The sequence below is a fragment of the Camelus bactrianus genome, chromosome 8 (assembly GCF_048773025.1).
Source record: "Camelus bactrianus isolate YW-2024 breed Bactrian camel chromosome 8, ASM4877302v1, whole genome shotgun sequence".
Taxonomy (NCBI): Eukaryota; Metazoa; Chordata; class Mammalia; order Artiodactyla; family Camelidae; genus Camelus; species Camelus bactrianus.
Window position 1 is genome coordinate 27,997,146 of NC_133546.1, and position 25,955 is coordinate 28,023,100.

At 35.9% G+C, this 25,955-nt stretch overlaps 1 protein-coding gene across 22 annotated transcripts in view; it reads right to left on the minus strand.

Annotated features, from left to right (window-relative positions):
- LOC105077222 (uncharacterized) overlaps window positions 1-25,955 on the minus strand; it is a 196,528-nt gene that overhangs the window by 114,120 nt on the left and 56,453 nt on the right. For 17 of the 22 annotated variants that reach the window (XR_012508604.1, XR_012508603.1, XR_012508601.1 and 14 more), the window contains exon 4: window positions 19,040-19,094. Coding sequence is in view for 7 of the 22 variants with exons in the window: in XM_074368352.1 (XP_074224453.1) it covers window positions 19,040-19,094 (55 nt within the window). In the remaining 15 variants the exon portion in view is untranslated. Of the gene's footprint in view, window positions 1-2,944; window positions 3,009-6,660; window positions 7,560-19,039; window positions 19,095-25,955 lie in introns of those variants that run through there. The other 5 variants (XR_012508602.1, XR_012508608.1, XM_074368355.1 and 2 more) reach the window with 2 other exon arrangements.

Here is a 25,955-nt window from a genome sequence, read left to right on the forward strand (position 1 = left end):
ACTCTGTATCACATTACAGTCTTTTAATCCTCTGCATTGCAATTTTATCCTTATCTGCGATTTCTGTTATTTATTCATTTATTGTATATCTTCCCCTAAGCAGGGATTCTTTCTACCTTAACCACTGTATTCTTGTAGCATCTAATTTATGGAACATCTGCTTTATTCAGCCTACAAACACTATGCATATATTGTTGCAGATTCCTTATAGTACATCCTTGGGCTTGTCCATCTATGACTTATGACATTAAATGGCACTTCTGAAATCTAACAAATCACAATCCTCACCCTTCCCTTGAAATTAAAAGCAACAGTTGCCTATGTTGTAAACTTGCCGGTTAGTTCTTATGGCAAGATTGGCCAATTACTGTCTCCCACTAGACAGCCATTTGATCTGCCATCTCCCAGGTCCCTGTCTTGACATTACCAGGAGTCACTGATGATGTAACTGAGAAGATATATACTGTAAAACCTGGTCCTCTAAAATCTGGAATTTTAGCATCTTAAGTATCCACATCACAGCAAATAGAGTGATTCATCTCTAGCTACTGCAGTAAAAAAGAATAGGATAGGAGGAAGACTGAAAGCTGGCTTCTAGAAGCAGAGCCTGCTGGGTAATGGTGAAGAGTCTTCTAGGGAACCCTCAACCAAGGTGAGTTGGGATTGAAGTCATGAGCGTTCTTGAGCAAACCATTCCTAGGAATTTTATAAGCAAGTGTTTTTTCTGAAACTACTTTCACATAGGAGGCAAATTCCACTCCCCTCCATCTCTACATAATTACCAGAGAAAATAAATTTTAAGAACAAAGAATATCATTCATGAAATGTGTTTCACAATAAATATGAATTATTCAACTGAAGCCTGACTGTTGCAGACATCCAGACTGAGAATCTGGCAACAGTGACTGCCAAAGGCTGACAATAGAGACTGAGAATTTGGCAATGGTGACTAATCCAATATGGACTGGCAAGGAATAGAAAGGAAAAAAAAATGGAAACCAGAATAAAAGACAAGAGATCCAAAATCATGAACACATGGAGACTTGGGCAGTGTCTCTCTAAGTTTCACCAAAACATGAAACCACCTGTAGCCGGACTCATATATTGTTTGTAGTTACTCTGTATGTGGGATAATTCACATGGTATGATAAATCATTAGAGAACTAACTAGTTGTTTCATTCTTGGAATAAGATTAAACTAAAGAACACATCTTTTGTAATTATTAAGAGAAGTATAACTTGAGTCAAGTGGACACAATTCTACATTTTCAGTCATTTACCCAGGAAGGTAAATAGTTTACAATCCCTATAGCAATCTTCCCTAAAAAACTGGGCTCCACTGGGAAGTGTTCCTCAAAAAAGGGAAGAGAGGGAGTGGCTCTGGATGCTTGTATAGATTTTGAGAATACTGGATTCAACATTAAAATGCTTATATTCAGGTGCTTCGATAAGCTAATGTGCAAATTATATCTTGAAGAGCACAGAATGCCACTTTGAAATGACCATGTACTCCTTTCTTCCAGAATTATTTAATAACGTCCAAGGAACATTATGTGAGAAACATTGCCACAGGAAATGGTGCCTAGAAAAGTCTAATACTTGTCACAGCTCTATTGGGAGAATTGGTTCTTCGTCTTCCACTTTTGGGAAATTGTAACAACCACCACAACAACAGCAAAACTATGATGTTCCAGAGAATCCCCTACAGCCATCTGCTCATGGCTCATTAGCTGGGATACCAGAAGAGTGAGATTTAGATTTCCCAGCATATGTGGTAGAGGCAGCTATAGGAAAAGGAGACTGGAAGCAGGTCTGGGGACTTCAGAGCTGTAGTTTCTGACACAAAGGGGACAAATCTGACTTGCAATAGCAGATATTTACAGCTACTATATACAGTTATGATATTAAAACAGTATGGTATGGAGGCAAATATCAACATGCCAGAAATAGACATAACACATAGCTCAGTATTTACATTTAGTATATTATAGTATATGTAACATATAACAGAGATGACATTCTAAGTCTCTAAGGAAAGGATGATTGCTCAAAACATTAAAAACAGAAACACCATATGATCCAGCAATTCCACTTCTGGGTATTTGTCTGAAGAAAATGAAAAGATTAATTCAAAAGATACATGTACCCCAATGTTCACAGCAGCATTATTTATAATAGCCAAGATATGGAAGCAACCTAAGTGTCCATCAACAGAGGAACAAATAAAAATGTTTTATATATATATATGTGTATTATATATAATGTGTATATATATAATGAAATGTTACTCAGCCATAAAAAGAATGAAATTTTGCCATTTCCAACAACATGGATGAAACTGGAGGGTTGTTATGCTTAGTGAAGTAAGTCAGACAGAGAAGAACAAATATTGTATATTTTCACTTACATGTGGAATCTAAAAAATAAAACAAATGGTGGCACTGGGGGTGGGGTATACCTCAATGGTAGAGAGCATGCTTAGCATGCACAAGGTCCTGAGTTCAATCCCCAGTACTTCCATTAATTAAATAACCTAATTATCTTCCCTTTCCAGAAAAAAATTAAAATAATAAAAAATAAAACAAACAAATATAACAAAACAGGAACAGACTCAAGAGACAGATAACAAACTAGAGGTTATCAGGGGAGAGGGGTGAGGGGAGGTCCAAAATAAGTGAAAGGGATTAACAAGTACAAACTGCTAGGTATAAAGTAAATAAATTACAAAGATGTAATGCACAGCACACAGAATACAGCCAATATTTTATAACTTTGTATGGTGTGTAATCTATAAAAATACAAATCACTGTGTAATACAACTGACACTAACGTAATATTGTAAATCAACCATAATTTAATTTTTAAAAAAAAGAAAGATTTATTCAATAAATAATTCTGTGGAAAATTGTTAGCTATTTGGAGAGTACATAACATTAATTCTTACCTCAAATTGTAGTCAATATACATTCCAGATGGAGTCAATAGTTTAATGTTAAAAACAAAAAGACCTAGAAGTAAAGATGGGTCAGAGATCTTGTGGTTTTAGGTTTACTAAGCATAAAAGCTAAGGCCAAAAAAAAAAAAAAAACCCTCACAAAGATAAAACGTCAGTAAATTTGTCTTTAAGAAATAAAAATTGTATGGATCACAAAAAGCATCCCAAACAAAATTTTAAAACAAAAACTTGAGGAAAACAGTTGTAAAACATCTGACAAATCACAAGTTGAAATATTAATATATCAAGAATTTCTGTAAGCAAATGGGGAAAAGGAAACAAACAACTTTCAGGGGAGAAGTATATAATAAAAAATATGTATTTTTTAAATTATTCTAAAATAGTAGTCAAAGAAATATAAATTTAAATTAAGATTTACTATAATATTAGTATAAAATGTTTTACTATAAAAAATTCTCAGTACTGTCATCAGTGTGGTGAAACCGACAAGCTCCTTAGTTGCAAATGGGAAGGTAAAGTCCTGCAGTCTTTCTGGAATGCAGTTTAGTCATTTACCTAATGCTTTTGGCTCTGTAATTTCACTTAGAAAAAAACTATCCTAGGGAAATAATTGGATGGAAAAAAGACTAAGTTACAAGAATGTTCATCATGGCTTGATTTTTAATAACAAAAATGAGAAATAGCCCATCTAACATTATACTAATTTAGTCATGCAATAATGATAATAATGGCTTACTTTATTATTTAATAATAATAATGGCTTTTAAATAATGATTAACTATTAATAAGGTACGGTGGATTGCTTATTATTTTAATGATAATCATACTTACTTTGTGTCAGGAATTATTCTAAATGGATTGATGAATACAATTAACCCATTTAACTCTTAACAACAACCCCATGAACTTTGTGTGACTATTTCTGTCTCTTCTTAGAGGTGAGGAAACTGAAATACTGAGAGGTTGAGTAGCATGCCCAGAAGCACTCAGCTGGCACGCAGCAGAGCTGGGATTTAAACCTGGCAGTCTGGCTCCAGGGTCCATAGCCTTAACTCCTACACATATTACCTCCCACTTCTATCCATAAAATGGAACATGAGACACTCATTAAAATGTTTTCAAACTCTATTTAACAATGTGGAATCATACTTACATGATAATGAGGGGGAAAATCATGTGGGAAAATATATGGGTGGCATTTTCCCAATTTTACTAACAAGCGAAATACATATGAATTTTAATAGTTAAAAGGAAATAAATAGGCAAAGGTCAAAGTAATTATCCCTGCCTTGTAAGAAAGCTGTGAGCAATTTTCATTTTCATCTTTATACCCTTGTGTGTTTTATAAAGTTCTAACAAAGACGTTTTATATTTATAATCTGAGAAGAATATAAGTCACTTTTTAAAAGAATAAAAATTATTGATACATAACTAGAATAATTTGCATCCTCTTGCCTTACTTGCTTTTCTAATTGCATTCTCTTGCTAGTACGAAATTGCCTTCACTACACTGAGAGCAACGTGAGAGACCTAGCTGCATCTTGAACGCTGGCATAGTTATAGAACTTCTTCCCCATTTTTGTATCTGAAATGTTGTTTTTAGCACATTCTTTGCAGTAATGCTGAAGACACCCTTCGAGGGCATCATGCTGCCATTGCTGAAACAAAAAATAAAATCCCGGAGTTTAAAACTTCCAATCCCACCAATTGAGAGATAGGGAGATTTATGGAAAGAAAATGATTCTTTTCTTCTCTGTTTTTGCAAGGACATTAAAACATTCCTGTCTGTATCCACTGCTCTGCTTCTTTCAACCATGACCTATTACCATGTCAAAACAGAAAGAAACCTCTTCAGTTTGACTCAGATACAGCTCAGGCTTCTCAACCAACTGAAAAATCTTATTGCATAGAACCTGCTTTTCTTTGAAGTTGAAACTACTAAAGACAGAAGAAACACATACACATATACATACAAACCACCTCCCTATATATAAAAATTGAAAACACTTTTACGTATATTATCTCACTTTATCTTCACAACATCCCTTTGAAGTAATAAAGATGCAAATCCTTAGGTCATTGGGAGGTTTTCAAAATAAAGTTAAATTATGACTTACTTACTGAAAAAAAAAAAAACCCAAAGTATTAAAGCTATTCACATACCACAGAGTTTCAAAGTCTAAGAGCTGACCACGAGTAATAGAAAGCAATGCACAAGTAAATGAATGCAGGAATTATGGTCAGGGCGATTGCTGCTTGGGGTCTGGCGAAAAGATCTGCAATAAAGCCCTGGCAAGGCTAGAATGATTTTCTCATCCTACCAGGGGGGTTTCTGAAATACATCCTGAATGCAATTCATTTATTTTTTCCAGGAGTTCTTTTTGTCCTTGTCCTTGTCAAACCCCACTTCCCTTAAAAACCACCTTCCAGCCCCTAGATCACTGGACACGAGTTTTTAAATCCATCAACCAGCTAAACACAGCAGTGGGTATCTGGGGCCCAGATGTGACTGTAGCACCAAAGGAGGGTATGAGTGTCAATAACTGAGTTAGCGGCACATGGCCTTCAGGTTGCCCAGAAGGAAAACAGAAGTAACAGTGCTAATTTTAACTTCTCCCCGATTGAGGATACGGACACTGACTTACAATTTCTCTCCCCTCCCACCTAAAGAGAAAGAACAAGCTAGGCAAGTCACGGAGGGAACTATGACAGGTAGAAATGGATTCCAATCAAGCACAGGATCTAATCTGGCCACTTTTTCCTCTATGATTTCAAGGATTTCCCTCTTCCATGGGGAATGGAATCCAAAGCACCCACCCTGTCCTGAAAGAACCACCACCACTGGGCCTTTGGCTTCCTTCCCAAATCAATCTGCTGCCTCGTGCAGCTTATACACGAGTCCCAGAACGTCCTGGCCCCATCCTGCCCCTGGTGCCCTTCTCCCAGGTCACCCTTCCCTCCACCTCTAGCAGGTGAATTTAACAAAAGTCTAACTGTGATCATTCACTGAGCTCCTGATTTATGCCAGGCAGTGGTCCAAATGCGAAACATCCATCATCTCATGCGAACTTTGTAGCAATCCTGTATTATTCCTCTCATTACTTTTCTTAAAACAAAGGGGAAAAACGAAGCACCTAGAAGCTGAAAATTCTGCCTTTAAGCTCCAGTCAACACAAGCTGTAGGTGTTCTTTACTTTGTTTCAGGTTATGCTCATTGAATCATTCTGGTATTTACTGTCCATGCCTGGTTTAGGCCATTATCACAACCCTCCCAGTATGGCAGCGGCTTAATCAGTGGGTTCTTGAGTGTAGAGAGGGGTGTCTCTCAAAGTGGGGTCCAGGTACGTTTGGGGTCCCTGAGATCCCCTCAGGGGTTCTGTGAAGTCAAAACTATTTTCTTAATACTACTAAGAATTTATCTGCCTCTCTGGTGTGTAATATCACACACAAAAAACTGATGGCAGAAGCATCAGAACACTTCTGTCTTCTTTCAAATATCCTAAAATTTCTAGGATAGAAAACAATGCCACTTTTCTCACTACTTTTTTGCTTTGAAAAACAATTATTTCTATAAAATTGTTATTTATGTTTACATATGAGTTTGTTATTTTTAAATAAACTAACATAGAGATTTAAAATTTTTTCAAACATGATTTCTGAGGTGGTAATTATAGATAAGTGTAACCCACGTTAAGAGCTCAGAGTCCTCAGTTTCTCAAGTATTTTCACAGGCTTCTTACTTCCTCTGAAATATGACTTCTACTGAGAGTCATAGGTTGCCTTCCCCTAAAGTCACTTAAAAGAGCATTTTTCACCCAAAGTGTTTAATAAGTTGCACTGTCTTGTTAAACTCTGCAACAAAGCTGAAATGAAGTGACTAGGTTGACATAGGCGCAAAGTGGCTCCCCCGCCACAGGCCTCCCATTCAAACTGGTGTCTCAGCAAAATTATAGATGCATTCATGCCATGCACCTTTAATCAAAGCAACTTATATGTCTCTGTTTCTCTTGCTGGTACAGAGAACACAGTCCTGGTTCTTATTCATTACTGTATCCTCCCATGGACCCGTATACAGAATAGGTACTGAATGAATATGGGAATATGCCCGACTAGGAAGAAATCTTGACTTGCCAGAAAATATTTTTAAAACATATACTTTCTAATAAATAATTAAGATATCAATTGCAAGATTTTTATTTATCCTTGCTCAAACAGTTCTACTTTGTTACCATTATGAATTTAAAAGTAATACAATTCTGCTTCGTTTAAAAGATCCTGTAATTCAGACTTTATGATAATTATACACTGGACATATTCAAAATAGTAATATTGAAATATACTAAAAACAACTGAAAAATACTACAGAAATGGTATTTAAACCAAGCCCTGCAATGTCCTTTTAAAAGGGCAACATTATTCTCCAAATAAACATCAGGTGATCCACACTTGAGATGCAGCTGAGATAAACATTAAAAATAAGGATGCTTATCTCAAGTTCCTGAGTTGTCCAAATTGGTCTGGAAGTGTCCTAAAATATTTCCTTGTGATCCAGCCAGAATCCCCAGGAGATCAGCCCAGCTAACGTGAGTTGGTTCTTCTTAGTCTGACACCAAAGAATAGAATATGAAAATGAATATATGTATGTCTATGTAGGACTGAACTACTATGCTATACACTAGAAATTGACACAACACTGTAAATTGACTATACTTCAATTTTTTAAAAAGACTAATGTTAATAATATTTTAAAAAAATAAATGGATTGCTAGGAAAAGGGGAAGAAAGATCCTAATACTACAATAACTTCCTGAACTGGACCCATTTTAAATGTGGTTGTTTTTACCAACAACCTTGCACACTTTAGTTATGATCAAGAAACATGGACCTAAGACTATTTTCCTGTAGGAAGTTTTATGTGAACCAATTAAACAGATACATTGAGAATTAAAAGCCCACATTTCTGTGGGTAACCCCATTAGTTTGTGTTATTTCCTGAATGTTGAAAGGCAAGGGTTTTGTTTTCCTTTTTAATTTTTAAAATTTTAGATTTAATTATCTGCTTCTCCTTGTGGTATGACTTGCCTTTGCAACCTTTCCTTAACTTATTTTCTCTCATTATGTCAAGAGATATGTAATAGAAACAAAGTATATTCCCGGAAGTCTGCTGGATATTCAAGATTCACCGGTGAACAAAACCGCCATGGCCCCTGCCTTTGTGGAGTTTACATATTATAGGTGAGATGCAAAGATCACAAGTATGTAAGTACAAACTATGACATATACCATCAAGGAAAATCTGAGCTGTTTGAGTAATGAATCTCTCTCTTTCTAGTAGCATTTATTTACCTTACTGCACAAAGACATGGACATAACGCACACTTTCTGATATTCATAAGGCTACATTATTAATTATTATTACCAATCCTTCCCTCTCACCCATGCTTGACTCATTTTCCGCAAGCAGAGTTTTCACAGTGATGCTCCTCTACTCAAAATCTTATGCCTTCTTTTCTATCTTCATCATTCACTCTATCAACAAATCTTAGTGGCTCCTACTACAGGTGGTGGACTGTGACAGACACTGGGGATAGAGATCAGAGACATAATCCCTGCTTTTCAAAGACACAAACAGATAAACAAAAAGTTCTATCTGGTGGTGAGGGTGATTAAGAGTTGGGCACAGAATGCCTTGGATGTGTTTGGGACTGGTAGTTAATCCTGCCAGAGGATAAATGCTTCAGGGGTTTCGGAAATTTATTAGTACTGCACAAGATGCCAGAATGCTACAAAACTGAACAAAGCACTATGCCCACCACTGAGAAGTTTATAATCAAATAGGAGGAAACTTATACCTGCCCCCCACCAATGGCAACAGCCCCCATTCATCTTCTAAGTCCCAATTTATATCCCACTTCCTTCCTGAAATCTTGAGTGACTGTCTTTGTCTTAAACTCATACGATCACCCCTGACTCAAAAGCCAGATGGGCCCTTCATGCTTAACATCCTCATTTTACAGTAAGGATAACAAGGTCACAGTGGTGTCTTGTCTAAAGTTTCACAACTAGGAATGAGCATGGTCCCAACCCGACTCATGGACTTGGCTTCCAGGCAATCTACCATCAATACCACGACACTGCCTCTTAATTCTCATCTATTATGTTTTATTATTAACAGTTTCATGACTATGCATTTTGTTTCCCCTGAAAAATCTTCACCCTTTAAGTGCAAGGACCACATCTTATGTATATTTGGCACTCCAAAAGTGGCCTCATAGCATAGCGTTGATACCAAAAAATACCTATTGGTTTTGGTTTAAATTAAGTCAGAAAAAAATACTGTTTTTAAAGACATTTTAAAATACAGAGGGCAAGCTGCTAAAACAGTGGGTATATCTTGGCAATGACTATTAAACAAACTGAAAGTCAAGGAAGTATAGAGACCACAGAACACTCTTTTGCATAGTGTTGAATATGAGTTTGTGAACTTCCTTGCTCTTTTTGAGTGGAGTGAAAGAGAGGAGTGTGACATCATTCTTGAGACATAACTTTAGAGCCTGATTTTTTTAAAAAAGAAAACACATAAACCATTTCCATTAACAAATGAGAAGTTCAACGTTCACCTTGTCCACAAGATGCTTCTTGTTATAAAGATCCTTTACTTTTCAGAGTAAACTTTATTGTGGCTTTTGATAGATGTTACAACATGGAGGAACCTTGAAAATATTACACTAAGTGAAATAAGTCAAAGATAAAAGGACAATTACTATATGATGCCACTTACATGAGGTACCTAGAATAGTCAAATACAGAAAGCAGAACAGTGGTTACCAGGGGAAAGAGGGGAGGAGGGAACGGGGAGTGATTGTTCAGTGGGTATAGAGTTTCATTGTGGGAGGTTTAAAAAGTTCTGGAGATGAATAATGGTGACGGTCACACAACAACGTATGGAATGCTACTGAACTATACATTAAAAAATGGTAAAAATGGTAATTTTGTAGTTATATATATTTTACCACAATAAAAAAAATAAATGATAGCAACTGTAATGATGAAAACTAGGGAGATTAAAGCATGTATTTTAGCTATTTGGAAGCAACCTCCTTGTTTCATTCCATTGCTCATCATCATGTAGACACAGCCTCTGAGAGTATATTATTGATGAGCACAACAGACTCTCTAATAGGTTTTTGTAAGGGCTTTTCAACAATAAATCATTTTAATTGTCAAGAGACTAGACAGATGTTTTGTGTTTAACCAGAGGTTACAATGGCTCCTTAGACGCTAGAACATACTTTATAAAACAGAAGTTGGACCTCAGGAACTTAGTTGCTCAAATCCTTTTTCTCCATTTGGAAGTCTTTATTTCCTTTGGACATCAGTTTTACTGTAGTCTTCCATAATTCCTTTCGGGTGCAATAGGTCATCTATGTTTATCTGGACTTCTTCCTTGTGGGAAGAAATGCTAGCAAAGCTATGGATTTTTGAAATAAGACCAACATTAAATAGAATGTGTTTATATAATTATATGTGTGAAAATACTGGCCTCAGTAACAGATATGACCTTAGCAATTGCGGAAATATTTTCCAATCAGATAATCTCTCAAATAGGATGAAAGAGATGTAGACTCGGATTTTCCTGGAAACTAAAGAAATGTCTCAATTTTTTCAGGAGTTCCCGAAACAATTTTGCTAATCAACATAAATTCACCTATTTTTTTCTATGAAAGTATCTACTTGTATCTACTTAAAGTAGTAATTTGAAATAATGGCAATAAATGCTGATTTAGTTGTAGTAATTGATTGCTTTTAACATTAACACAATAGATACAAGCCTCTTTTAAAAATATTATAATAATAATAATAATAATAATAATATAATAATGCAAAAGTCCCTTCACTTTTACAGGAGACCATAAGTGGAATAATATTACATAAAAGGACCCCACTTTCACATCCCTTAGGTCACACAGACCTCTAAGAGAGGCCGTAAACTGATATGAATAAATAAACAATCTCTTGGACAAAGTTTGGTAGTTCTTTCACCTTAATTTTAAGTGGAACAGAAAAGCATTGAAGTTGAAAGGATTAGATAAATGCCTTTAGAATTAAAATGAGAAAAAAATTTCTGAGTTGAAAGAAAACAACCCATTTTTCCTACTTTTTATCTTCATTTTTAATTGGACCAATGTATATAGTATAAAATAATTAAGGGAACTTGCAGAAACATACTAACAGTTTTTATTGTTGTTAATCAATAGTATTTAAATAGCATTCAGACACTACAGATTCTGTGTGTTGTTACACTGTACCCAGCTCTCCCAGCCATTTCTGACTGGGCATGACCCATTTTAGAAATTAGGATAAAAACCAGCTTTGGCATCCAGCATTCTCTATTTGCTTATGTGGTTTTTAATCTTTATATAAATTTGGGGAAAATTCTCTCAGATTTGCTCTAACTCAACTCACACTCAAAAGGTGAGTTTTTCTTAAGAGACTGCACTTTGAGCTGACATGATGAGCACAGTTATGGAGAAAATTGTGAGGAGCTAGTTTGATTTTCATGCCTCATCACTATGTCCCCACATTCCTCCTTCCCTTTTACCTTAATAAAAATGAATTTCTAAAAATAAACTTCCAGACAATTAAATTTGGAACTAAGGGGAATCTTCCAGTACCATGCATTCAAATAAGAAATACATTGTTACCTAATCAGATTTCTGGATTGCAGACTTAGGAATATTATTCATAATATTTATTTGGACCTGAGAAAATATTTAGAGATACTGTATTCATTTATTTATTTAGAGCATGAAAAAATCCAAGTCCAGTCCCTTCATTTTATTGATTGTATGACTGTTGAATATTTGAATCATGACTTAAGTCCCTAGTTCTAAATGCAACACTAACATAAAAGGGATGCCTAAGTGCAATCCCATCTCAGCATCAACATATTAGAAGTAAACAACTTTCACATCAATTACATCTTCCGCTATATGGGTGAGGGTAGCCAAACCAGAACTTGCACTATGACCATCTCTGGGATCAACATACCAGTGTAATTTGCATGCACTCAATCATGGCAAGGCTGTGAACTCAACACCTCTAAGGAAACAAACCCCAAAAAGGGAGTTCCCTCTTACAGGGTATGGAAACAAAGGCAGAATTTTCATAGTCAGTGAGGACACTGCTCCCACTGCAGGGGAGCATGATGTCCCTCCACTCTCCTACAGCTGGAAGGTCAAGGCTCCAGCCCAAGGTTCTGGACTTCACTCTGAAAGGAGTCTTCTTCCAGAACCAGTCCCCCATGGGTGGCCTAGGCAGCAACAGGAAAGACACCAAGAGCATCCCCACCTATGAAGCAACTAATGGATCACTGTAGGTATCTACCTAGAGAGAAAGCGTTGCCTTTAACCCTCACCTGAAAGGAAGATTTAGTCTTAACAAAGTAAATGAGTTAATACTGGGTAATTCTTTTCATGTTGAATAATACTATAAGTAATTTGAAAAAGTTATTTCTAGTCAGTTTTATTCATTATTATGAAAACCAGTGAAATAAATATAGTATGGTTAGTGGTTAATCTGAGGCCCCACAGCTTTAGAAAGACGCAAGACATGTCAAGCTGAATCACCCCAACATCACACACATAGCAGAACGCGCACTAAAACTCTGACTATTTGCTTCCCAGTTCAGGCTTCTTTCTACCCCATCACAATGCACCCTGTAAAAATACTTCCTCATTACTGAGGCCAAATTATACAAAATACAAACACACAATTTTAACTGGAATTCAGTGAATGAAGATATTTTCTAGAAGACAAAGTGGAGGCTTTCCCATGATTATTTTGAGATTGAAATCTTATTTACCACATCATGCAAGAAGCTTCCACCAAAATATGAAAACTAAGTAAATTTAAATTTATTTTTGACAAATCTAACCAGAGTTTCGATAGTAAAAAGTAGTGAGAGAAAATGGTGAAATATTAATATTGCCTTTCTCATAAAACCATACTTCCTTGATTCTAAGTCACATTTTAATGTCTTAAAATCAGAATTTGTCTTAAAATCAATGTGTTCAGTGTCATGCACAAAATCATATTTAAATCAATGATTACAATTGATGTAAACATGATAATCTGCTAAGCCATTAAATTTGAACCCAGCCATAAAACAAATGAAGCCTCATATCTGAGATCCTGGGAGAGTCCATGAAATCGAGATTTTTTTTTTAATCCTATAGCTGTAGACACAGAGTTAAATTTCTCACTTAAAAAAAAATCATTATTCTCTTTATGTCCTCAATGTCATCCCTTATCAATGAAGGAAGTTGAGGTAGTCAATGTAAAATATATCTCACATGTTTCTCCACTGCGGTCTTTTTTCTTTCCAGCCATAATTCTAATGTTGATTTGTAGAATTATAGAAAATGTCCCTCAGGGTCCCACCAAAGAGAACCTACTTATTTTTCTCCTAAGCACACTCTGGCCCCATTCCTTTTTGGAGTTCAAAGCTAGCCTGGCTCCTGGACATACTCAGAACCCACTCAATGCTAGTGTTAATGTTACAGACCAAAATCAGAAGAGGCAATCTCTAAATCTCCCCATGCTGAGAAAAGAGAGGCCAGAGGCCACTCATTTTTTAAAGTTGGGTTTGGACTCATTTCCAAATATCACCTCCCTGGAAGCTACAGGAGATGATTATAAAAAAAAAAAAAAAAAAAAAAAAAAAAAGAGAGAGAGAAAGAAAAAAAAAAAAAAAAAACCCACCCATCTAGTCACATACATTCAGTCCCCAACATGGAATAAACTTTCAGGGGATTATGTGTAGCATTTCCCTCTGAAAATACTAAGAAAAGGAACAACTCTTTTCTGAATGACTTATTTACCTGCTTAAAGGCAGACTATTAAACAAGTGAATCTTAGGAGACCCCTTTGAGTCTTGTCATTCTATTTTTATACAGGTTTTAGTAATCAGCTCTTAAGAGGGTGTCTCTGTAGCTTCCCTCTGTGAGGAAGGCTTTCTTCAGTTCACCCTCCCTCTAACATGGTATTTTCTGGGAATGGATAGCATTTCAGTATTGGAAATGACTGATGGTTTCCAGGGCCTCCTGCGGTTGATATCATCTTGCTGTGGTAGGCCCGGCCGGGGCCCAAGTAGCCTAGATGACACAGCGAGAAGGAGACCTTTGTAGTGAGTTAACTGGTTTACAGCAAGGAGCCCCTTATATGGCAACTGGTTCTGGCGTGATAATGGTCCCTCTCCCAGCCTGGTTCAAAGGTCTGCATTAATCCTATTCAAAGGGGTTAATGAAAAGGGGGCAGTTTCACTGCCCTCAAGACCGAGTGGGTCCCTGTCAAGGCTGCAGTGACCCCTCCATTGACCCTCTGCTGTCACATCAGGGAGCATGAAAGACACACGTCTATTCACTTGTGCCCTTCCCTGTTAAATATCCAGTACACTTCTTGACAGTAAACCAGAGGGAAAGAACCTGAACGAACGGAAGTTCTCCTAACCCAGACTGACTCTTTATTAGCCTGGCCTAGTTCACTTACCATTTGGAGTTAAGCATGGGTTTCACATGATGTCAATCCAACCAGACATGTTCATTACAGTCTGTAAGTGTTTAAAAAGTAGCACATATGCCACTCCCTGCCCTCCTCTCCCCAGCACCAGTTCAGTAACACCTGAACAGCATTAACAAGATGGCGGCTAGCAAAAGCAAGCTATTGTGTTTCTATATTCCAGGCTCCTATTGTGATGTTTAGGAACCGTTCCTTTTCTCCAATAATACCAAGATCAAGCTCAGCTATCAAAAACCATCCTCCTCTTTTCATGTGAGAGTCTCTCTAATTCAATAGACAACCCCTCTCCCCTGCAACATATCATGTATTAAGTGGTAAACATGTGCCAAATTCTATAAAGGACATAATATCCCAGTATTACCTACTGGGTTCACAATCTACACCACTGCTGACTACAAGGGCTAGAAGCTGTCACCTGAGAATTTTCTGCACTTGGAGGTGGTCCAATGAAAAATTCTTCCCCATCAAGACTGTTAAGTCTAAGCCAGCAATATCTCCTTGAGAACCTTGTTCAGGTGACATTTTACCACTGCAATGATAGCAGTAAGGGGATACAGTACAAAAAAAAAAAAAATCAATCCTAAAAATGCCACACATTCCAAGAGAATCAGAGTGCCTGCCTGTTCACCGCCTGACAATCACAGTCTTCAGCAGCCCACAGCCTGTCCCTTTGGTCATGCCTTGGACCATTAGCTGCCTCTGTCCCTGAAATTAACCTATAAAAAGGGCATTACACTCACAATGTGCAGGGAAGATCTGAATTAAATCTCTATTAATCCCAAAGTGGAAAATTCTGAACCCCCCTCCTCTTCCCCCAGTCTTTCCCTTTTTCAGTTGCCAGAAGAATAACAAAAAGTGCTTTTCTTGGGATTATTTCATGTTGTCTCTCTGCTCTTCTCCCCTCCCCTCCACCTCCCCACCAAGTCTAAAATACTAGGGATCACTGGCCTCAAGGGTGCTAGTCTGTTACCTTAGAGACTGTTTCTTTACAAGGCAATAGAGTACAGAGGGCATGCCTTTGCTGCTTACCTTGGCAACCATGAAATGGTGAATGCTGTTCTCATGAATGCAAGTCATTCACTGCCATCTGGACATGCCCACAGGTATAAACATTTTTTTCATGAAAGGACCAGGGAATACACATTGCATCAATAAATCTCTTGAATGACAAACAAAGCCATCTCATATGTTGGAACAGCTATACCACATTAAAATTAACGTAAGTCTCTAACGGCATTGCTTCCAGATAAGCTCAAACTGAATGTTCAGTTTATACATCCTTCAGCCTTATCAGACAAATAGTATGAGTCAGGTTAGGGAATGAGGCATGAAGAAGTAGGTAGAAAGAGGCTGTCACTGTAAAATGGAAGACCACTGAGTTTGACCCAAGAATAAACATACCACCTGAAAGAGTCTAGGAGAGGCTATGCATTTCTTAGTAGCATTTCTCTAGATGGAGACCTAAGAGTAGGGATTTTTTTTCCCTTGGCTTGGTGAAATAAGATTGGCACTTACCCCATTCAAAGGCATTTTTATGTTCTTCATAGACAAACATTACAGATGAAATTCTTAACATACTTATAAGAACACAGACTTTGTACTTCCTAGGGGGTCGGAGGTGGGGAAGAGGGTGTAACAAGGGCTCTCTTATGTTTTCCTGTAAACAAAGTTGCTATGAACCTTGGAATTCAGTCATATTCAGCCTTAAACTTCCATTTTTCCATCTTTTATCTGTATGTTGTCACACTTCGGTGTGAAACACTTCAATAATTCACTAGTTCCTCGCGTATGATGTCTTTTATATATTTATATCATGTACATTCACACACACACACAAACAGAAGTGAAATACATAATTCTAGCCACACTTAAATTTATATAACCAAAACAAAATTTCTCCCATGAATCAATACTTCCCATGGAAAGAGTTGAGGGGAGAGAAATTCTAGCCAAAAAACAGTTCGAATATTCCTAATGTGACCAAAAAAAAAAAAAGGGAACAGGAAGGAAGAGCCACGAATGGTGGCCAGAGGACAAGCAGGTGTCAGAGTTTTCCTAATTTTGCCACTTTTGAAGAAGACACATTTTCTAAAAATCATTATGGACCAATGAAAGAACCAGGGAGAGGGCCAGGTAAATTTCTACAAAAATTACATCACCCCTAGCACCCCTGCCACAACCACTGATTAATCTGGTCTGGTCTCAAACATGACCTGGGATGGAATTGGGAAGTTTGGAACAACATTTCCTCTTGCCATAACAAGAAGTGATATTTTTTTCCTTCCTTGATGATAAAGTTTTCCAGTTCTGTAAAAATCTTTGTTTACCAGATAGAAAAATGTCCACTTTCAAGCTGTGAAGTTGCCCTTGGGCTTTTTTTTTCCCCTCTCCCTTCCCCCTCTGCCTTTTAAAAGTTCAGGATGTCTCAAACAGTAACTGTTACATTCTGTCTAGCAAGTCTGGACTGTGGACAGTGATCTAACCTCTCGGAAAAAACATGGAGTTCACCCAAAAATTGAGAGAGACATTCTCTCGCCCCAGCCGCCAGCTCATAGGTTTCAAAGCTCTGGGACAGACCTCATGAACGGCTTGGGGCTCTGGTTTGTAAGCTGGCAGCGCCAACGCAAACACAGAAAGCACTTCAACAGGTATAAACAGCAGCCACACACCAGGCCAGGCCCCAGAAGGCAGGCAGTGAAAGGGGAGAAGCCAGGCCGCGGCTCCTGCCTGCGTCACTCTCCTTAAGCCTTCTCCTGTGTCTGGGGACGCATGGAAAAAGGGAAACTTCCCGGTGGGACTGCACGTTGAGGAAACCAGAAGTCTCATGTTAAGTGAATATAGAAATATCTTTCCTCTTGGAAAGAGAAAAGTCTTGCTGATGTGTATACACACACACACACACACACACACACACACACACACCCCTTTGCAGCAGTAAGTCACCTATAACCATTTTGCTTTGCTTGAAAGCAGCAAAATTTGCCTTTGATAGGTTATGTGAAAAATAAAGCCATTTCTTTTTCCGTTGGAGATTTTGCTCATTGGCCTTAAAATATTCTCAGCATCCACACCTCAAGGACTCATCACACTCTTTTAAAACATACTTGGCTTTCAGGATGTTGACATCAACTGCTGGCCTCAGGCTTTCAACACTGACGGTCACTAATCTCAGAGGCTCCAGCTCAGTATGTATGATTGTGCATTTGGAGAACCAAAGAGAATGTCCCCAAGATCATCATGCTTTTTGGACATAAAGTTATAGAGTTCCCTGGGAGCATTACCTGTGCCCACGAAATTTTTAAAGCTGGACTATCAACCATTATAGATGTTACCCACTTACATAACAATTTTCTAACAAGATGTCAGTATATTCCATTCCCCTGAGTTTATTAGCTAATATATCTTCTTATAAATGGAATTGTTTAGGTTTATATTTATTCATGCTTATACCCTATTTTGTATTTAACTGCAATTCACTCAATAAACTTTATTTTGATAACTATTCAGTTATTGTTTTTCACTCACTCACTCAAGTAGCATTTGTTGCTCTTATAGATATGAGCAATTTACAACAAGTGTCATAAGTATCAACATGTAGCATAAAATCTCTTTGGAAAAACGATCTTCAAAATTATACATTATAAAATTTGCCATTCAAAGTGCCTAAACCACTCAAACATTATCATTAACTGCCATTAAAATATCTATGGAAGCACATACTGTGTTCTGAATGCCCTGCTGAATTTCATGGGGGTACAAGTCACAGAAAACATGGTCTGTGCTCTAAAGGAACTCAGTACCTACCTGCGTAGATTATAACATGTTTCACTTATTCCATGCTTTATATTTGGAAATTGAGACTTACATGAAATGAGCATTTCTCTAAAAGCCACAAAAATCAAGTATCATTGACTGTTGTAACTAACAACAACTAATAGAACACATAACATGATTAATATAATAAATACTGCTGTATGCTATATATGAAAGTTGTTGAGAGAGTTAATTTCGAGTTCTCATCAGAAGCAAAAAAGATTTTTTCTTTCTCTTTCATTTTATACCTATATGAGATGCTGGGTATTCACTAAACTTACTGTGGTAATCATATGTTGCACAGCTTAAACTTATACAGGGCTGTATGTTAATCATATCTCAATAAAAGTGGACGAAGAAAAGATAAAGATTCATCTGATGCTGAATAAAAAACAAATAATAGAGAATGTATGTAGATACTTGCCACCCACGTTACAAATGACAAGATGGACCTGTAGGGCCATTCAAAAATAATTATTTTAATTATTAGCTCTGACTGGAGCTAAGTAGAAAAAATAAACTTTTGACCATGTGGCGATTGGACTCTGTCTTTCTAAGTTATCAAAATTCAATCATGTATAAAGTACTTCATAATAGGTTCATTGGTTTCTTTTGTAATTCTGTTTATTAATTTAGCAATAACTTGTCCTTAACAACTCTAATAAACCTTCATAAGAAAGTGACCCTTACCTTGGTTTTGAACACTCTTGAATGACTTCTTAAATCTGGATGAAGTCATTTGGACCTTAAAATAAAAAAGTTTAGCATAATGAGATTTTTTTCTACTTATGGGTATACAGAGTTAATCAACTTCATAAAACTCTCAAAGAAAGATTCCTTCTCATGTATTTGTTAAATTTTAAAAAATTCATGCTTGATAGGCTCACTCATTGGTTGCATAATTGATTTAGTTGTATTATGGAGCCAGTCTTGAAGAGTGCATTTGAGTAAAATTAAATGTGCAGTACATTATGTTAACAGGACATGTGCTCTCAACAAAGAGTGAGAGGATGTAAGGAATACAGTGAATTGTGTCCTGCTTTTCACTTGGCTTACTCTGTTGCCCTCTGGGATCCTGATGGGAATCTAGATTTATTGAGTCCAACCTACATCAAGCATCTTGTGAGACTATTGACATATATTATCTCTTTTACCACTTACATAACAAAGCTATCCCTATGTGTATTGTTATCTTCTTATTTTAGACACAGAAACAGATTCATAAAGTATTCTCAATACCATACTGCCCAGTAAGTGATGGAGCCAGGATTCCAACCTGGTTATTCTAAGAGCTGAGGTCTTTCCAATACATTGTGCTCAATTCTTTACTCCAGACTTTGATAAAATTATATTTGTTTTCTTTTTAGAACTTCACAATTGATCATCTGGAAAAAAATGCTGAAAATACAGCCAAAACATTTCTGTAAAAGTGTAATGAGGGAAAGCTTGTTTGCCAGATTTCAAAAATGTACTAAAACTTAAAATAATTAAGACAATGTAGTATTGATTCAGAAAAAGGCTGATAGATCAAACAAATATTACAGGAGTCTGGAAACAGATCCATGCATATTAGTTGGGACCTTTTTGGTTACAATAGTACTTTAAGTCTAATTTGCTTAAGTAAAACAAAAAATGCACCTAGAAAACAAATAAAAAATGTAAAAAATAATCCATATACACCCATAATCCTAGCAGCATTATTTACAATAACCAAAAGGTGGAAACAACCCAAGTGTTCATCAACAGGATAAATGTTATTTTCATGCAATGGAATTATTACTCGGCCTTAAAAAGGAAAGGAATTCTGACACATATACAGCATAGATAAATCTTGAAGACATGATGCTAAGTGAAACAAGCCAGTCACAAAAAGACAAATACTATATAATTCCACTTATATAAGGTACCTACAATAGTCAAATTCATACAGACAGAAAGTAGAATAGTGATTACCAGGTGCTAGGGGGATGAGAGAAAGAAAACTATTGTTCAATGGGTAGGGAATTTCAGTTTCAGAAGATGAAAAAAATTCTGGAGATGGACAGTGGTGATGGTTGCACCAGAAGGTGAATATACAAATGCCACTGGGCTGTACATTTAAAAATGGTTAAAAGGGTAAATTTTATGTTATGTATATTTTACCATAATAAAAATCCATAGGAAAAATAGATGTATCTGGGATTACTGATTAACTGGAATCAAGAAATCCTACATAGCCTGATCTCTTTTTCCATGCCTTTTCATTGCATTTCTCTGCACATTGATTTTACTTATCTTTACTACAAAATACATTTTCCTACATGGTAGAATGCACAAATGTCAAGTAGCCCCTGCGTCTTATACTGAGAGCTTGAAATTCTCTCTGGTTCTAAGCCCAAAACCCCAGAGAAGGAACTCATTGCCACAACTCTAATCAGGTACCCATACTTGAACCAATTAAATATGGTTTAAAGGGTAGAGTCACAGTGAACCAAGATGATGACTGTCATATAACTGACGGATACAATATGCTAACTTTTGGCCATCAAATTAACAAATAACAAAAAGGTAGCTAACAACCAGACTTGATAAAAATGTATAGAAACATCTTCCACTTCTGACTATGATGCAGTACTCTGCATCAGACCAATATTAGTACCAAGATATCTATATAAAATTGAGAAATGTATCTGAAAACATCTTGAAGGTATCACAGAGCAACCAAATCAGCCAATACTTGGTGCAAGGATCTGAGGTTAAGCAGAAATTTGAGATTAGAGCTTTTCCCATTCTAATAGAGCTAACAAGACAAACACTGGAGTTCATAGCTGTCAAGGAAAATAGAATTTGAGGATCTAAGACCCCTGGAAAAAAGGAAAAATCAAAGAAGTACAAAGGTGATAAGTGGAAACTATTTTAAGGTCCTTATATTTTCCACAATGTGGTAAAGTAACTCTATTAAGTTAAGGATGAATGTTGCAAGTAATAACAGTAATAGAAGTAGGCATAGATAGCATGCTTATCTATCTATCTATCTATCTATCTATCTATCTATCTAAAATCTAAAAAAGTGATAAAAGAAAAACAAGCAAAAAACTAGTCAACAAAAAGAGAAAATGGCATTATAATAGATTTAAGTTCAAATATATTGGTAATTTTATTAAAAGTAAATGAACCAAATACTCTAATTCATGATAAAAAGTGTCAAATGAACTTTAAAGTTCAGCTATACACTGTTTAAAAGACATGTCTTAAATAAAGGACACAGAAAGGATGAAGTAAAAGGATAAAAAAGATATACCATGAGAAAGTTAAGCAACGAAAGCTGGTGTATCCATATTAGTACTGCACAAAGACCAAGATGTTAAGGGAAGCAGAATTATTTCAAATAGAAGCTATAATTTATCATGATAATCCAAAGCAAGATAAAACAATCAAAATATACATATGCACCTGATAACACAGGCTCAAAATATATAAAGCCAAAACTTCAAATAGAAATAAAAGGGGAAATAGACAAATCCACAATAACAGATGCAGATTTTAAACACTTCTTTCAATAACTGTAGAAAAAATTTGACAAAATAATCAACAGAGGTCCAGATTGTAATCACAGGATGAGCAACTTGGAATGTCAATAGAACACTCTACACAACTGCAAGATAAACTTTTCAACAGCAAATGGAACAGTCTCCAAAATTTACCACATTCTTAGCCATAAAGCAAGTCTCAAAGTTTCAAAGGAATGATAGCATGCCATCATGTTTACTGACCATAGTAAAGGACAAATTATTGTTATACACTAGCAGTCATAGTCATAAAACTAAATAAATGGAGGGTTATACCATGTTATGGATGAGAGGACTCAACCCTGTAAAACTGCAAATTCTTCCAAAGTTAGTATATAGAGTCAATGCAGTCTCAATCAAAATCCAAGAAGGATTTGTTGTGGAAATTGCTAAGCTTATTTTAAATTGCACATGGAAAAGCAAAGGACATGGGATAGCAAAGATTATCTCATGGAAGAAAAAAGTAGGGGACCTGCACTACCGGATATGAGGACTTGTTATCAGTGTGTTTTTGACAGAAAGATAGATAAATCTACCAATAAAACAGGATAGTCCAGAAAAACAGATATGGTCATCCTATTTACAATAAAGATGCCACTGCAGCACTTTTCAATAAATGGTACAGTCAATTGGCTATCTATATGGGGGAAATTTGAGTATTGACTGCTTTCTTACACCATATAAAGTCAAATTACAATGGATTATAAGTCTAACAAAGAAAGATGCAACAACAAAGATTCTAGTAAAAACAGAGAATGCCTTCATGGTGTTAGGTAGACCAAGATTTCTTAAGCAAGACACAAAAAGTGCTAATTATTAAAGGAAAAGTTTGAGTAGGCAGAGTTCATTAACATTAAGAACTTGTCTATTTAAAAACATGATTAAGAGAAAAATATCTCTAATTGTATATATTAACAGAAATTATACATATGAAGGGACACATACTCAGAAAAAGAAAGAATTCCTACTGAAATAAATAAGAAAAAGACCAGTCAATTTTTAAAATGGGCAAAAGACCTAAAAAGGTACTTCATAAAAGAGAATATCCAAATGACTAATAATCATATGAAAAAGTGTTAAATGTCATTATTTATCAAGAAAATACAATTAAAATCACAATGATATGCCACTACGCACCCATCAGAATGACCAAATTTAAGAAATAAAAAAATACCAATAATTGGCCAGGACATCCAACTGGTACAAATATACAGACACAATTTGGAAAACTTTTAAAGCTAAATGCACGTCTACCCTATGAACTAGCAATTTTACTTCTGTGCTAAATCTCCAATAGAAAGATTGTATGTGCATTAACATAATATATCATGGAATATATTATATATATACATAAAAATGATGTGTGTATATACAGACATATACATATATACTCATACACATACACCAAAAGGCACATAGAAAATAGTGTTATTTGCAATCAACACATAAAATAGTCAAACACATAAAATGTCCATCAACAGTACAATGGATATTTGCAATGTAGTCTCGAATAGAGTATCACAGAGACGACTGAACTGTTGATATCTGCAACAATATGAAAGGTCATAATCATCTAATACGAACATAATGTTGAGTGAAAGAAGCTATATGTAACAGTGCAAAACTAATCTACACGATAGAAGCAGGACAGTGCCTGACATGGGTGGGCATAGAAAATAATGACTGGGTGGCGACTCAAGGGAGGCTTCTAGGATGGCAGTGTATTCTGACTCAATCTGGATGTCGGCTACAAACATGGATTCAGTTTGTTGAGTTAATACTTATAAAATATATGTATTTTTCTATATGTATATTGTGCTACTATTGACAAGTTTACATTCTGTACTGAAACAAATATTCTTTATTCAGTGATGAAGGGAGTAAACTTGGTAGAATCTTTTTTGAGGACAATTTGGTAATATTTATCAGCTGAATAATTTCATCACTAGGAGTTTGCCATACAGACATAGTCACTAGTGATAAAGAAAATAAACAGAATAATAAATAACTTTTTGAAGCACTTATGTGTCAAGTACTCTTTATACCCTAAATGTAATACTGTATCAATTCCAATAGCCTATGACATAGGTGATGTTATCGCATTGTAGAGTGGTGTGAAAGCAGTATTACTTGTTAATAGTGAAAATCAGAAATGTGAATAATCCCCAATGATGAATAAACGTTAGCTCATTCATACCGTAAAATGAATGAGGTAAATATATATGGAAATAGGTTCATAATTTATTAACAAAATAAACACAGAGGCTAAAATGATTATATTAGAGCTCATTTTGTTTTAAAAACTAAAGATATATATACACACGTAGAAATAAACCTGGAAGGATACAAACTGAACTGCTAAACTGGTTATCTCTGGGAGGTGGGATTCTGAGAAAGACTTGTTCTTTGTAATGTATACATTTCTCTGTTGATAGAATGTTTTACAATAAGCATGTATTACACACATGGTAAAGAAAAGCCATTCTCCATCAAGAATAGTAGTAACAATAATAATTCTCCATTTTTTGATTCTTGAGCTCAGTCAAAACTCAAAGCAATATAAATAAATTCAAGAAAATAACTCATCTTAAAATATATCTAAAAAGGAATAAATGGAATATATTTCAGTGCTCCTGCATCTAAATCCCTTCACATTTTCTTTCAGTCAGATTTTAAGAGCAATGAATATTTATGATTTTTTTATATTTATGAATATTTATAATGAATATTTTTATATTCTCCTTATGAGAAAACTATGTCTATATTTGTTGCCTCTTTGCTGTTGATATTGAATGGAACTTTAATTCACAAGGTTTAAAAGTAGACTTTGTGAAACAACCCAAGTGTAAAAATCATTAGCGGCAACAGCTTTTGCTAAAAACTGACATCTGATGGTGTAACAGATCAAGTTCAGCAGCTTCGGGGTATCTAATTCTAAACATGAAGGTATATGGAACAAAAATAAGAGTACTTGGCACCTAGGTCAATAGAGCTTCTTCTCACAGAACTGCTGTTTTTCAGCCTTTCCTAACTAAAAAGGAATGTTTGGGAACGTTGGATTTCAAAATAAGTGGGCCAAATTGCAAGACATAAACAGTGTATTTATATGTACACAAAGAATTTATGGAAATCCACAGCCAGGAGAGATGCATTTTACAAAATGTTTAAAATCTCTCTCTTCCTTTTTTCTCTCTCTTCCATTATGGCTTTCTGATTAAACAACTCAGCAAGAAGATAGATTACAAACTCTTTAGTATTCATACATAAAAGGTCAGAAAATGCTGGCATGAAGGAGAATAAAAAGAACAAGAAAAAAAGAAAGAAATGAAAACAAACAAGAGACTTGAAGGAACTGTGAGCATCCAAAATCTGGCATTAGATTTGGCAACAGGTGAATTTTCTTTGGAGGGTATTAATTTTTAAGTCAAAGCCATTAAAACCCAACTTCCCGTTTCAGTCTGGAAGGCACAATGTACAGGTCTCTTGCTCCAGTCCTCCCTAGGGGCTGTATTTTATCCAACTAGTCCCACTCCCTTCACTGGCACATATTTTAAGTGCAAAATCTACTGGCCAAGACTATTAATTTAGTCTTGCCACATACTGTGCGGAAGTCTCTGTCAATGTTAATCTGGCCTTCCCGGATAAGTACACGTGGCTTTATTAAATGCACAAACCTACGGTTCCCAAAAGTGTCTCATGATACTTTTAAATCTCAGGGAAATGTTCAACACCCTTTTGCCTTACAACTCAGTTGGAAACAGACTCATTGCCTCCCAAATTTTCATCTTACTTTTTCAAGATGTCCGACTCCAACAATCCTTGGACCACAATGGAATCAACCTGTCATATTTTCTTAATATGTAGATTCTCCTACTCTCTCTTAAAAAACTGATTCATAACCTTCTCCATTTTGATCCTTAAATCTCAATTCCTGCCATCAGTTTATGAGCTGTCTGTGACCCTATTATGCCAACCCTTTCATCTGCGCCCAGCTCCCACCTCCCCCTCCCCAAGTCTCCTTTCTGTCTCCTCCAGTACCCACTTTCTCCCATTCTACT